The sequence below is a fragment of the Mercurialis annua genome, linkage group LG4 (assembly GCF_937616625.2).
Source record: "Mercurialis annua linkage group LG4, ddMerAnnu1.2, whole genome shotgun sequence".
In the NCBI taxonomy this organism is placed as follows: Eukaryota; Viridiplantae; Streptophyta; class Magnoliopsida; order Malpighiales; family Euphorbiaceae; genus Mercurialis; species Mercurialis annua.
Window position 1 is genome coordinate 14615402 of NC_065573.1, and position 16187 is coordinate 14631588.

General features: G+C 37.3%; 1 protein-coding gene across 1 annotated transcript; it reads left to right on the forward strand.

Annotated features, from left to right (window-relative positions):
- Positions 1–11109: 11109 nt before the first annotated feature.
- On the forward strand, positions 11110–15962 carry LOC126677044 (calcium-dependent protein kinase 26). Its single transcript, XM_050371477.2, has 9 exons — positions 11110–11370; positions 11567–12296; positions 12374–12517; positions 12618–12770; positions 13263–13378; positions 13664–13831; positions 15154–15378; positions 15473–15619; positions 15695–15962. The coding sequence occupies exons 2-8, from the start codon at positions 11603–11605 to the stop codon at positions 15590–15592; spliced, it is 1620 nt and encodes a 539-aa protein (XP_050227434.1). The 5' UTR covers positions 11110–11370; positions 11567–11602; the 3' UTR covers positions 15593–15619; positions 15695–15962.
- The last annotated feature ends 225 nt before the right edge of the window (positions 15963–16187 follow it).

Consider the following 16187-nt stretch of genomic DNA (forward strand, 5'->3'; position numbering starts at 1 on the left):
TTTTGAAGTATGTAAAGATATGGTACTTTACTTCTAGAGATGCAGTAGATAGGTGATTTATGTTTCGGTCTGTATCAAACGGTTTTCTATAAACATAACTCTGATGTTTGAAAATATACATATGATATGTTTCCTGCGCTGTGACCGTTTGTTTGGTGCCAGATGATGATGTATGCCCTGGCATGTTTATGGCATGACACATGTTTATGTTTGTCATGTATGATGTATGATAATTACGCGAAAAATTGTTTATAATAATAGGCTTGCTACGGGTTTTGGAGCTACCACTCCCATTCCCTAGCGCCAGTCTCGGCTCGAGATTTTGGGTCGTGACAAAGTTTCTCCAAAAATGTGGAATTTGGACATGGAACATTAGAAATATAACTAGGGTTTTGATATACGGAGTTAAACGTATAGACTTAAGGTTCATATTGTAAACTTAAAGTCGTGTTAAGGCGATATCTAGGATCGATAAGTAAAATGCAAGTGAGTCAAGTTAGACGCGATTAGAACTCGTCGAGTTATGTTGTGTCTCGAGTCTAGAGTGTCTCTAGAGTTAGATCCTTACTCGAACTGTGTTTATGTGTCTCCTAGATCCGGCGAGGCCAGCAGCTACCGGACAAGGATCTCGTGAAGCTTGACGGTTTCTGAGCAACGTGGTGTTTTTGGATAGCGGTTCAGTGAGTTTAGAAGTCGGATACATGATTGATAGATACAAGGTTGAACACTGTCGAACTATCTCGGAACCCGTATCTAGTGGGTTGAACTCGGTCGAACTATCTCGGGACACACGACTTGGGATTAAGAGACTGGCAGCGATTGAACTTAGTTGAACTATCCCGGGACCGGGCCATTGCATTGAATGATTGATTGATTGAATATATTTGGCATGACTGAGGATTAGGATTTCAATCGAATCCATTACTTGGCGACACGAGATTGAAATGTTCTTAGCATCGTTCTAAGTTTTTTTATATAAATGCTTATTAGTAAATTATATGAACTCACGCAGTACATTCCCGTATACTGACCCCTTACAGTTTTTTCTCTCAAGTCAAAGGATCTTTTAAAGTGACAGACTTTTATCCTTGTTCCAAAAGTCTGATATTTTGAAGTATGTAAAGAATACAATACTTTACTTCTAGAGCTGCAGTAGATATGTGATTTAAGTTATGTTTGTATCAAACGGTTTTCTATAAATGTAACTCTGATGTTTTAAAGTATGTTTACGATGTGTTTTACGCTATAACAGTTTGTTCAATGCCAATTGATGATGTAAGGCCTGGTATGTTTATAGCATGACACGTGTTTGTGTTTGTCATGCATGATATATGATGATTATGCGAAAAATTGTTTATAGTGTTAGGCTTGCTACGGGTTTTGGAGCTACAATTCCCATTGCCTAGCGCCGGTCTCGGCTCGAGATTTTGGGTCATGACAAAGTTGGTACATAAAATGGATCAAAAACGATCAACGCACCCATGCCTTAGCATTGGTACGTCATGCCAAGCCTTGGCATGTCTTGTCAATCTGCACGTCGTGCCAATTCTTGGCACGTCGTGCAGACGAGGGCAACAAGTCCTAACAGCCACAAAATCACTCAAAAACTCAATCTGACATGCTTGAGATACATTCGAACATACCCAACATCAACATAACACCTGAATCCATCAATAACATGTGAAATACGCTTAAAACGAATTGATTACGTGAATTCGATAAGTTTTCCTCAAAACCTTAATCGTTTTAATAAAAAATCTATCAAATAAACTCAAACGAACAACAAAACGACGTGTTCACCTTAATTACCAGTTGAAATACGATAAATTCGAGCTTAGAAATGTCAAAAACGGTCGAGAAACAAAGATCGAAAGTCAAAACGATGGTGACAGTGGTGATAATGAAATGAAATGAGGTTTTAAGCTTCTCGATGATTCATTATCTTATATATATGTGGCTAAAGTGCCACTAAGCTCAAGCAGCTCAAATTCGTACTTTAACCCAAAACCTTAACTAACGTCCGCGTCCAAAATTAAAACAGTCTCCGATTGACACGAAACTTTACCGATAAATTCTTAAAATTATTTTACGGACGATGGCGTAAAAATAATTAACTTGGGACTTGTACTTTATTTTATATTAATTTCTTTGACTTTTTCTTAGTGCCGCTAATACCCACTCGGATGAATAATAATTTTCAAATAAATTTATCATTTCGCGATAAATCTTATAAAATTATTCCGACCATTATTTCCCACTCGATTCTTATTTCCGACCTACTTCGTATTTTAGGACACCTGGAGCGATCTAATTACTTTAAAATATATGGGGTATTACAATTGTATTGATGGTCTGGAGGAGAGACTGCGGTAGACTGAGCTGGGCCCTACTGACAGTGGAGATGACGTTCCTCTCGGATTCCCCGGCGGCAAATGTGGTGACTTTGGCGCTCGTGGACTTAGATTTTGAGTTGAGGCCATGGCGGTCATGGAGACCATGCTTCTTCTTCTGTTGTGCGCATACTAGGTACGATGATGATGTGATGCTCTCCGGTAGCATGGTGGCGACACAGAGGCACGAAGCCGTTGCTACAGGACTGGGATTCTGACAAATATATCATAACCCTTGTATTTGCTTGATATTTTAGATGTTGTCCTACTTTGATAGTGACGTTATGTATGTTAGTACACTATTTCATGTGTTTTGCATTTTACATGCTTTGTTTGTGTTTCTTCTTTGTGGGAAGTAATCTGATTTTCTGTTTTTGCTAGATTCAGCCTAGCTTTTTTGATGTGGTAATTAGGAACTCGTAGTCATATGACGTCCCCAAATGCTTGAATGTTGGGAAGCCGTAGTCCCGTAGCTTGAATTGTGGGAGCCCGTAGTCCCGAGATGTTGCTGTAATATGAGTCCATAGTCCTATGATGTTTGCCTTGCAGGAAGCCTTAGTCCCGTCATATTTGAATAGTAGAGGCCTGATGCCCATTGGTTTCTGGTTTATGGAGATCCGACGCCCCCTGTTTTCTGTTTGAAGGAGACTCGACGCCCCCTATTTTTTGGCCAATGGAGATCCGATGCCCCCTAGCTTTCTGGCTGATGGAGATCTGATGCCTCCGCTGCTATCTAGATTTTCATCTCTGGATACTTCTGGTAGTAGAGTTCTGTCGCCTATTCTGAGGACTTTGGTGCCCTCCGCTATCCTGATTTCTGTCTCTAGATAATGAAGGCATATCGCCTATTCTGAGATTTTCTAGTAGCGGAGGGCCGACGCCTGTTGTGATTCTGGTCTTGGAGGCCCGATGCTCATTCTAAATAATAAGGCTTGTCACCTATTTCTATGTTGGAACTGGGGGCTCGGCGCCCATTCTGAGTATGTGAGGACTTTGATGCCCCCATGCTATCTGAATTTTTGTCTATGGATATGTCACGACCCAAATTATTAAGCCGCGACAGGCGCTAGGGAATGGGAGTTGTAGCTCCAAATCCCGTGGCGAGCTTAGAATCACTATAATGTTTTTTCGCAAATACTATATATAAAATGTTTTCAGAAAAAATCCTTTAATAATATACTTAAGAGATCAAATTATCATATGCATTTTCTGAAAACTGATGCGAAACGATTCTTAGAAACCAGGGGTCTTACAAAGCGATATCTCATATCTGTCACTGCCCTGTTTCTAGTCATAATCTCAACCAATTTCATACATGGCAATTGGTACAAAAATCAAACGGATAAAACACATCTATATAAACTGTTTATTTATGAAACTATAATAGAGCTTACAATTAAATATACCGTTAGAAATCAAATCATAATCGTATACTGACACCTACTGACTACTGCAGCTCTAAATGAATTCATACTTTATGCAAGCCAATTGACTTATGGCACAAAGGAGATAGTCTGTCTGATCCGACTCCAGTCACCTGAAAAGTAACAGTGAGGGGTCAGTATTTGGAAAATACCGAGTGAGCTTGCAAATTACTAACTATATTATTAAAATATAGCATCGCATGTTTAAAACGTATATAAATCAATACATGATACAAGAAAATATTGTTACCTTCTCAAGTGTTAGATCCGATAGAAACCCTAGTCTTAAGCTCCTAACTCATTTTACTGTATCGTATTCATATCGAATCATATCATTCCAAGTGGTCTGGGCCCGAGATAATTCAACCGAGTTCAACCGCGACCAATCACTAAATTCCAAGTCGTGGGTCCCGAGATAGTTCAACCGAGTTCAACCCACTGGATACGGGTCTCGAGATAGTTCCACCGAGTTACACCTCGTATCTCTCATTCATATTCCATCTTTCATATTCATATCATGGCAATTCATCTTGTTAATAACAATCTAGACACGCTAGACTGACTCAAGTACTGGTGATCTCACAACCTATTGACACCCAATAGGTAGTTAGTTTCTTCGGATCGCACACTAGATTCATATGTTCAAAACAATCAATAAAACAATATATCATACAATCAAATCATATAAATGCGATGCAATTAACGATAATATTCATAATATATGAAATTAACTTTTATAAATAATATGCGAAAGTAAATGCAACTCACAGAAACAGCTATCCAAAAATGCAATATCGTAATTCGAGTCGTGCAAGTTCCATACACCACTCAATCCCGTAGCTATTCCAGCTCGTCGATACGTCATTAACCTATTCAAGTCACACGCACATTTAATTCATAAACGTAAACTTAACGCTGAAATCCTAAGTTACAAACTTAGGTTGACACGATATTATTCCAAATACAACTCTTAACTTTGATAACTTCTTAATCGCATTCTTATACTTAGTCGAGATACTTGTCATACTCCTTTTATCGATTTCCAACTATAGATTTCTTATATATCAAAACCTTAGTCATACACGTCACATTCGATATCCAAATTTCACGTTTTCGGGGTCCGTGATTCATTTCCAATATCTGATATACTTAAAGTCGGGCAACGGGGTCGTAACAGGGCGAAAATGGTCCAACAAGTGTCTTCGTTGGCCGTGCGAGCGCACAAGAGGGCCTGTGCGTTCGCACAGTCTTCTATGCATTCGCACACATTGGTGTGCGTTCGCACACTAGTGTGCGTTCGCACACCCCTGCTGTGCGATCGCACTCCATGTTGTGCATTCGCACAGCCCGAAATCTACTTCCGGGCCGCTCCGACGTGCGTTAACTCAATTCCGTCATGCTCCCACTTCGTTTTAACACAAATCCCAATTCAAATTTCATCAAAAACGATAATAGAAACGTGGTTACAATCCATTCAATTTGTTTAAAACGAAAACAGCCTTTAATCATAAATTCCCGAAATTAAGCTTGAATCTTACCTTTATTTGATGCTCGTGATTGATAGAGAATCGAATTCCGAGCAAATCGATATAAAGAACGCGTGATTTAGACGAGAAACGGCGAAACGACGGCAAAACAAAATGGATTGCCACTTTTTCTTCTCTGATACGTTTCCTTTCTTCTGGATCATTCTTTTTCCTTTCATATTTCATATCTTCATCTGATATATATTTTGGCAAATGTACCACATTAATCCTTCATTTCTTTATCTTAAACCATTTCTCTTTTAAACTTTCTATTTTAACCAAACAGTTAATTATCCGCTTTAACTCAATTACATACGTATTATTTATATCCAAATAAATAATACTAACCCAAAATTATTATTTTCCGTCAATAATCTTTGATTGCTATTCTCGAGGCTTAATTGGTAAATTTCCAATTTGGGGCTTAAACTTTATCTTAGTAACTTTTTCTTAATATTTTCTTTAGTTCCAATTATATCTTTTAATTAAGTCCTAATAACAAACTTTTCGTATCGAGATTCTTAAAACTGACATACTAGGGTCTTAATTATTTTAATTCTCTTTGTAATTTCTTCATTACCGCCACTTAGTTGGCCCAGAATTTGACACGTGGTCCAATTGTGTAATTTGGACTTACGGAGTATTACAGGATAGCAAAGGCATGTCGCATGTTCTGGAGTCTTCTTGTATGTAGAGGTCCATCTCTTGATTGAAGTGTCGAAATTTGTAAAAATTGGCCCAATTTTTCATTTCACTTTATCGTTTGTCAATTCTAAACTCTGTATTTCCCCCTCATTGAAGCATTTAGATTTCTGGTCAGGTAATTGAATGTTTCAATGAAGAGTCTTAGCTGCTTGTCCATGACTCTGGATTCTGCTGTATGGTTTTGGACGGACCATGTATGTTGTCTCTATGAAAATTTATGCACATTCGACTATCAACAACGCTATTGGAAAATTGTGTTTAACCATAAAAATAATATTGAAGATAAACCAACAACTACACAAAATTCATGCACAACCACAAACAAGTACACCAAGCGTAAACCACGAAAAACGCACAAATGAACAATAAAAAAAATAAAAACAGAAAATAACGCTAACTCGACCGAATTTCAAAATATTTTCAATCGAACGAAGGATCATTTTACCCCCTGAACTTGGCACAAAGTATCAAAAACGTCCAAATTAGCAAAACGGGATCACTTTTACCCTGAACTTGTTAAAAATGGTACAAAAACCACCCTCCCCACTCTCACCCAAGAGAGTGAGATACACTCTCCGGTATTAGGTGGTTTTTAATGGAAAAAAGGTTAAAATGATCCTAAATTTTATCTATTTTTTCAAATTAATCCATAATAATTAAAAAAATCAAATTAATTTTAAAACTTTATATATCAAATTTTATTAACCAAAAATATGAAGGATCTTTATGTATTTTTTACAAAACAAAATTCATTTTAAAAAAAAAACCGATGAGCAGCTGCCGGTTTCTTCACCGGCAGCTGCTCATCGCCGTCTCTGTGAGAGACGGCGAGATCCGTCTCTCACAGAGACAACGAACTCGTCTCTGTGAGAGACGGATCTCGCCGTCTCTCACAGAGACGACGAGCTCGTCTCTCACAGAGACGCAGCTTGTCGTCTCCGTTGAGAGACGAACCAGATGGGTTCGTCTCTCAACGGAGACGACGGTTTGTCTCCGTTGAGAGACAAACCCATCTGGGTTTGTCTCTCAACAGAGACAAATCTGTCTCTGTTGAGAGACGAACGAGTTCGTCTCTCAACGGAGACGATCCGACAGCTTCAGGGGGTGGTTGGTCGGTTTGGGGCGGTGGTTGTCGGTTTTGGGTGGTAGACAGTGGAGGTGGAGGAAGAGGGTGGTGGTTTGATCGGTTTTGGATGTTGAAGAGAAAGAAAAAAAATTGATTTTTTTTTTGAAAAAGGTATAAAAAGATACCTAAAATTTAGTTATGATTTTTATAAATCCCACTCTCCAATTAAGTGCCACGTCAGCAAAAAGGGTGTTTTTGAACCGGTTTTGCCAAGTTCAGGGTATAAGTGATCCGGTTTTCTCAATTTGGACGTTTTTGATACTTTGTGCCAAGTTCAGGGGGTAAAATGATCCTTCGTTCATTTTCAATCAATTAAACGCAACCTCATCCCCGGCAACGGCGCCAAAAACTTGTTGGTGAAAATACCAACTCGTAATAAAGTGGACTTTAAGTCCGGGTTGTCGAACCCACAGAGATGAGAGGTTTAAAGTGAATGAATTCGATTGTGAAATTCAATTCGGAAAGCAACAAATAGATTGGTTTTTGGTAACAATTAAACAACTAACCATCAACTAACACTAATCTAGCAACTAACAACTAATTTAACAATTATAAAAGACTAAAACGATTAACAATTAACAAAAATTCAAATGATAAACGAGGTTTGGAGGTCAACAATCCACCTAGGTCATGCATTCTCGGTATTCGGGTATAGGGTCATAAAACGAGGGTCGAGCGTTTCTAAATCGCAACTCCCGCTCTCTCGAGCCTCAAAGAGCTACAAAACCACAACTAATCAAGCTTAACCTACTCTCGTAGCACTAAACACAATTAGAGCAATTACAATAAATCACAACTCAAAGGCCACTTAATTACTAACCCATGGTGTCACTAATTAAGCATCTAATTAACTCTTTCCAATTAATAAACCCTCTCTCAAGGTGAATCTTAATCTAACAACAATACTTAGGTAGCTAGTCTAAGCAAGCCTTAGGAGCATTAATTAGAACAATCAAACTAACCCAAACCCTAACCCAATCATGCATTAACTAGGATTCATAACAACCCCCAAACAAGAGGGTTTAGCCCCCCATCACTAATCTAACATTAACAACTAAGCAATAATCAATAAACATAATAAAAGTTAGAGTGATTACCTTAAGCAAGAAGGGAAGACATATCATAAACAAGATAATGAAGATAGAAAACCAAAAGCTTGCATTAATGGAGATGAAACCCAAATTACAAAATCTGGAAATTAATTGAAGAACACTAAGAACTATGAAGATCCTATTCTAAAAGTAGAGAGAAAAAAGAAATTACAACTACACTAAAAATTGATGTCTCCTACACTAATGAGGCATACCCTAAAAGAAGAGATAAAGTTGTTTATATAGTACTCCTAGAAAGGTAATAAAAGACAACCTATTACAAGAGTGTTTGGCCAAATAAGGAAGTGGGCCTAAGTCTTGAGCCTTTGAAATTTGAAAGCTGAGAATTAATTTTGCACTGGTCTAGATCGTGACCCTCAGGTCCAGATCGTGACCTTCCTTAGAGCATTCCTCTCGGTACCATTTTCATGCTTGGTCCAGATCGTGACCCTCAAGGTCCAGATCGTGACCCTCAAGGTCCAGATCGTGACCTCCTTTAAAAATGCCTCTTCGCCATTTTCTTGCTCCAAAACTTTGCCAAATCGATTCTTTGCCGGTTCTTTCCGCTTTTTGGGCCAAATAGTCTCCATTACGCTCCAATGCTCCTGAAATGCATACACATACGATAATGCACCAAAACACCTCAAAATACGTGTTAATATGTATCAAAACGTAATGGAAATGACTCTAGATATAGGAGTATTTTACTCCTATCAGTGGTCCAATTGTGTAATTTGGACTTACGGGGTATTAAAGGATAGCAAAGGCATGTCGCATGTTCTGGAGTCTTCTCGTATGTAGAGGTCCATCTCTTGATTGAAGTGTCGAAATTTGTAAAAATTGGCCCAATTTTTCATTTCACTTTATCGTTTTTCAATTCTAAACTCTATATTTCCCCCTCATTGAAGCATTTAGATTTCTGGTCAGATAATTGAATGTTTCAATGAAGAGTCTTAGCTGCTTGTCCATGACTCTAGATTCTGCTGTATGGTTTTGGACGGACCATGTATGTTGTCTCTATGACAATTTTTGCACATTCGACTATCAACAACGCTACTGGAAAATGCATAAGAAAATTTTTGAATTGCAAAGTTTACAATATAATTTTTTTATTCCATTGTCTCAAAAGTTATGCTTTTAAGATTTATGATCATTTGTCTGTCCTTTCTAGGAACATGCGCTGGTCAATAATCGTGATATGCACGTATGGTAAAAGATTCATTCCGCTAATTCATTCAATAGCTGGTACAATTGAGATACTTTATGTTTCAAGTGGTCGTAGCCCTATTATCAATTAGTCAATTCGGATTTTCGTAATTGACTTTTTGATGTGAGTATTGTACTCGATCATTGATCGATAATCTTGGGGAGGACTTCTAGTGAACTTCGTCTCTCACTACTTAGACCGTCCCACTACAAGATAGGCTGCCGGTGGCTGCTGGGCGGTTAACTTTGTTAATTGTGTCCTATTCGGGCTAGACGGTGGACTTCGTTAATTGTGTCTTTCAAGCCTTCTATGTGGGCTAATTGGGTGATTGATAACAAGCTCTAGCTAGCTTAGCTACTAAGGAATTGCTAAACCATTCGATAGTTCTTAGAGCTAGAGAGGTCTTCTCAAGATTAGATCTTAGATTGGCCCTTTCTTTGATTATAAGTTAGAGGATGGTAAGAAGTTCTTTTTCTGGTATGATCCATGGGCAAATGGAAAGTCCTTTTCTGATAGATTCTCAGAAGTGGTGATAATAGACTCTAATATTCCCAAATCCTTTAAAGTTTACACGCTTTGGAGGAATAATAGTTGGTGCTTACCTGATCCTATGGATGGCAGTACCCTCAATGCCTGGAACTTCATTAAGGAAAACTTTAAAGTTGATCCTATGATTGAATATAAAGTCAAGTGGAAGGCTAGAAGTGATAACGTTTTCTCAATCGGCAGCCTTTGGAAGAAGCTTAATCCTGAGAAGGATAAAGTGGTTCGGGCCCCTCTCATTTGGTATCCAGGTCCTATTCCTAGATTTTCCTTCATCACTTGGTTGGCTCTGAAAAACAGGTTCGTGCCAAAGGATAAGCTAAATTCTTAGAATGTGGTAAACTCTATATGTCAAATTTTTGCAATGTTCATGTTAAAAGCATTAATCACTTATTTTTTGAGTGTCATTTTTCAAAGGAAGTTTAGAAGCGGATTCTGAATTTTTTAAATATCAGTTTACAGACTTATATTTGAAATAGAGAGGTGATTGCGTTCTTAGAAGGGCTAAAGATAGATCCAAAGAAACGAAGTGCAGAAAGCTGATGTTTACAGCTGCAATATACCACATCTGGAGAGATAGGAATGTCTGGTGTTCAAGCAGGATATGTTGCAGATTGACAGCATAGTCAAGAGCGTTATTTTTGATCTTCAAGCCAGATGTTTTGGCAAAATTTCTTGAGGTCTTCTGTTTCTTTTTTTGTAATTGTGTCGTTTTGTAGTTAGCTGTCTCAGAGCTTGTTTTGCTCTATCAGATTGTACGAGATAAGCGTAGAATGTTTTATTGGTCTATATTATTTTTGCTCTTTTTTGGTGATATAGGTAAACCGCAACTAGACGAGCTAATTAAATGAAATAACTTACCAATATAATTCGAATCACTACCTACACCTTAAAAGTTAAAAAAATCTAAGACATTGGAGGTTTTCTTGAGGTCTAAACCTCATTGACTCTTTTTTGTTTCCATATTTGCAATTTTTTTTGAAGATGAAATAGGTATTTTAAAAATGAAAAGAAATAATAGGAATGGCCAAGTTTAGTAGAAAAAGAAAAGAGAAGTCTAAATTGGTGGAGCATGGCATATAAAAATGAAAAAGATTTGATGGTTTAAAAATAATGGATGATGAAAAAACGCGTAACAGTAAAGAAAGAAATAGAGAGAGAGCTGGTCAGCACTTAGGCACTATCGTCGGATATTTCTGAGCAAAGAGCGAGGCAGCCAGCCAGCAGCCCAATAATTCAATATAATATCTTCAAACCAAAACAAAAAAAATAGCATCTTTGAACACCAATTCTCCTCATTTTTACATTTTCATTTCTTGATTTTCAGATCCATCCACTCTACGAACCAGCACAACCAGGTAAACATTTTCTTTTTCTCTTTGCTCGCACAATGTTATATGTTGCTGTTAGATTCATTGAGAAATTTGTATGTTCTTATTGTGTTTGATCTGATAAATGTTTCATTGAGAAATTTGTATGTTGTTATTGTGTTTGATCTGATAAATGTTTGTCAAGATTTGAAATTTGAGGTGTTGAATTGATTTGATTTGCAAGTGTAATCATTTGGATGAAGAGAAGGGGTATGATTTGATGGGCAACACATGCCGCGGATCTTTCAAAGGCAAACTTGATCAGGGCTACAGCCAGCCTGAGGAACTCTCCACCGTTTCTGACCACTCCCCTTCCACTCCCGCCCCGACGCAACAATTCGTCCCCGACAAACACAATCTCGTTAGCCCCAATAAGATAATGAGGCGCGGTGCTGATAACCAGTCCTATTATGTTCTGGGTCATAAAACTGCCAACATTCGTGATCTTTACACTTTAGGTCGTAAATTAGGACAAGGACAATTCGGTACCACTTACTTATGCGTCGAGAATTCCTCAGGCATCGAGTATGCGTGCAAGTCCATTTCTAAGCGCAAACTGATCTCCAAGGAGGATGTAGAGGATGTTCGCCGAGAGATTCAGATAATGCACCATTTGGCTGGCCACCGCAATATTGTAACCATTAAGGGTGCTTATGAGGATCCATTGTATGTTCATATAGTTATGGAGCTTTGCTCTGGAGGAGAATTGTTTGATAGAATCATTCAAAGGGGTCATTATAGTGAGAGCAAAGCAGCTGAGTTGACCAAGATAATTGTAGGGGTTGTTGAGGCATGCCATTCGCTAGGTGTTATGCATAGAGATCTTAAGCCTGAAAACTTCTTGTTGGTCAACAAGGATGATGACTTCTCCCTTAAAGCCATTGATTTTGGACTTTCTGTTTTCTTCAAACCAGGTATGGATACACCAATTCAAGCCTACCTAGCTTTGTTTTAGTGCCTCTTTAACACTGCATGCGCTTTCCTACTTCAGGTCAAGTTTTCACTGATGTCGTTGGAAGCCCGTATTATGTTGCTCCTGAGGTACTCCTCAAGCATTACGGCCCAGAGGCAGATGTATGGACAGCTGGGGTCATACTCTATATATTGCTGAGTGGAGTGCCACCATTTTGGGCAGGTAGCTGTCGTTTGTTTATCTATTGCTATAACATTTTGTTTTTCTTTTTTGAACTTTCTGTTGCTATCATAACTTCAATATTGTTCTGTTTTAACTTCAGAAACACAACAAGGGATATTTGATGCAGTACTGAAGGGATATATTGACTTTGAATCAGACCCTTGGCCTCTTATATCAGACAGCGGCAAAGATCTCATCCGCAAGATGCTTTGCGGTCGGCCTTCAGATCGATTGACTGCCCATGAAGTGCTATGTATGTATGGCCTTTTGATAGTTACATGACTTTACTTATTGATACTTTGTGTTGTATTGCAAAGATAATTGAAGACTTTGCTCGGTCAAGTGGATGCTCATTTCTAACTTATTGCTTCTGTACACCTCACATGCTATATAGCAAAATGATTTTGTGAAGAGCACGATGTTTGGCCTAATAATATACAACTAAGATATATAGCAAAATGATTATGTGAAGAGCATACGATGTTTGGCCTAATAATATACAACTAGGATGCAGTACTAATGAAACTCAGGAGTTCCTTCTGTAATTAATTCACAATTAGTATAAAACAAAGTTAACATGAATTTCAGTAAATATTTCATTAATTGTCTCTGTTTGTCTGCTGCTGACTTTGATGGGATTCTTATATGCAATTTACTGCAGCCGATTACATTTTAATGATTTGCTTGTTGTTTTAGCTGAAGTTTCAACTAAGCTCAAAAATCAAACCTTTGTTTGTTTTATTAGGCCATCCCTGGATTTGTGAGAATGGAGTTGCTCCAGATAGGGCCCTGGATCCCGCTGTACTTTCTCGTCTCAAACAATTCTCTGCAATGAATAAATTGAAAAAGATGGCCTTACGGGTACGTGCATGTGCATAATATCTAAAATCTAAATGTCTTATACATAATTTCTTCTTCTTTTTACCAAGTTATGGACCTGATGAAAAATAGCGGGTTGGTTCTATTTATCTCCAATGTCAAAAGAATAAAAAGCCTGGATATTATTCCTGTTGATTGGTTCTATATGCAGCCCACTATAGTTAAAAAGCATGTTGATATTTTGATATTGATTATTAGAATGCTCAAAGAATGCCGAAAGCTTAACTTTGGTCTTGATATTTTCCAACACTTGTTTCATGCAATTAGGTTATAGCTGAAAGTCTGTCCGAGGAGGAGATTGCTGGTTTGCGAGAAATGTTCCAGACTATGGATACTGATAACAGTGGTGCAATTACATTTGATGAGCTAAAAGCTGGCTTGCGAAGATATGGCTCTACCTTGAAGGATACAGAAATACGGGATCTTATGGATGCGGTAAGACGTTATTAAATTTCAACGCAGAATTCATTTACCTAGTGGTTTGTGACCATCAGTAAACAAGATCAGATTTCTTAGTTTCAATAATGCTAATACAAACTCATGCACCTTATTTGTATGTCTATTTATATATCCTCTTTCAGTATTGAACGGCAAAAACTTGATTTTCTAACAGTAGGTTAATAAAATGCATTGAGTGTGAAAACTCATCAATATTATCTTAACATGGGATAGTGAAGATAAATATGTGTTATCTTGCGAGCGACAAGTAAAATAAGATCTGCTTTATGGACAACCAGGAAATGTTTACCTATCTTGAAGTAGCTCAAGGCTCAAACTGTATAATTGTTTTTCTTATTATATGTCAAACTTGTTGTCTTCATTTAATTTTGAGGTATATTGTATAATCTACTTTAATGACTTAAACTTTAGCAAATATCATGTTAAGTTTAGATGAATAAGATATTTATGTGTTTGAGCGCAGCTGAGTATAAAAGATCCATCTAAAGATAGAAATTCAACTTGAAAGTCACTCATAGGTTCATGAATCAACAAAAAAATTAGACTTTTCTTAGGAAACAAAATATTATATGCAGGGGTGTATCCAAATAACTTAGTTTGGAGGGGCTAGAATAATAGATCATAAAGTTTGGGGGAGCCAAGATATTTAATGCAATACCTAATTCGAGTTAATGTTAGGGGGGACCGAGACCCAAATTTGAACCTGTCTAGATGGTCAATGCTTATGATGATGTCTTGCTGATTATCTAAGTTTGGAGACCATAAGAGATCAAAAAGTAGAACCCATTTTATTGTATATAGAGTAAATGATTAATGCAACCCATTGAATTCGAATAAAACACGTAATCTTTTACTGGCAAGAAGCATATGTTCACCATCTGTATTCGAGAAAAAACATGAAACAGAGAGTTATTTAGCGAATTCCACATTCACCTGAAGATGAATAGGTTAATATTATGCATTTAAAAAAAAAAACAAAGTAAAATGTCTAGTACACAAGAATTGTATTTCAATTACCTTATAGCAATTTTACTGTATTTGTTTATGCTTTTTTTTCTTTTCATTTTTGAGTCCCCATGGCATCCATTTTTTTTAAACACAAATTTTGGCTGTGCGTTTTATAAAAGAATGCTGTTTATTCTGTTGTTAACTGGATTGTCCAGATTTTGTGAAGAATCTTTGATGTTAGAATGTGAAGAAATTAGAAGATTTTGTGAAGAATCTTTGTTATTGTTAGTGTTAGTATGGTAGAAACAACTGTTGTTTGTTAAGGTGATGTGTTATTTTGTAAATTTTAGGCTGATGTGGACAACAGCGGGACAATTGACTATGGGGAATTTATAGCTGCAACAGTTCATTTGAACAAATTAGAAAGAGAGGAACATCTTGTTGCAGCTTTCCGATACTTTGATAAGGATGAAAGTGGTTATATTACAGTGGATGAGCTGCAGCAAGCGTGTACGGAACATAACATGACCGATGTTTTACTTGAAGATATAATCAGAGAAGTTGACCAAGATAATGTAAGTCATGTTAGCTTTGGATTGCATTGGATATCAAAATTTCAGTGTTCAAGTTTTGTAAGTTGCACTGGTTGTGGTGTATGTGTTTTTTCAGGATGGAAGAATAGATTATGGTGAATTTGTTGCGATGATGCAAAAAGGCAATGCTGGAATGGGTAGACGAACTATGCGGAACAGTCTGAATATGAGCATGAGAGATGCACCAGGCGCTTAATAGCTTTGAATTCCACGACATGTGCAGGTATATTCAGCGATATGCTCCTAATCCTGACTTGGAAATTAGTATAAAAATTGACCCACTGTTTAACATTGGCAGGCTATGCTGAAAGAGGATTGCTGTATGAGTAAACGAGAAGTCGTCAAATCATTCTGAAACAGTTCAAGTGTCCTTGTCTAGTTTTTTTTAAAGATGATGTAAAAAGCTTTCATTCTTGGGGTGTTGTATTAATGATAGGAGTGGTTGAGGTAAGTGAAAGATTACATTTTGATCCTAACTTGTTTAGGAGACTAATACATTATTCTGAATAGACACAAGGTTACAAGTACTGTCATTGTGAGATCAAATTAAAATTACTTTTTCTTAAGCTTTATCCACATTTTCTTCTCTTGCTATTGCTATATCCTGTAAAAGAAAAAGAAAAAACAAAGTGAACCCCAAAACGATAGTAGATAAGTGGAATGCAAGAAGACCTTTAAGAATTTGTAGAATGCAAGACCTTACCGAGTTGCGAATGCTGTCTCCTGTTCAAGTCGATAAAAGAAACACTCAAACTGTTGTCATCAAACATCGCCAATTCGACCCTCCTAAA

Bases quoted from the DNA above. Each gene is read 5' to 3' on its own strand.
- LOC126677044 (XM_050371477.2), top strand. From the start codon at position 11,603: ATGGGCAACACATGCCGCGGATCTTTCAAAGGCAAACTTGATCAGGGC. The intron at 12,771-13,262 runs GTATGTATGGCC...TTGTTTTATTAG, and splicing joins GACTGCCCATGAAGTGCTAT to GCCATCCCTGGATTTGTGAG. The intron at 15,379-15,472 runs GTAAGTCATGTT...GTGTTTTTTCAG, and splicing joins GAGAAGTTGACCAAGATAAT to GATGGAAGAATAGATTATGG.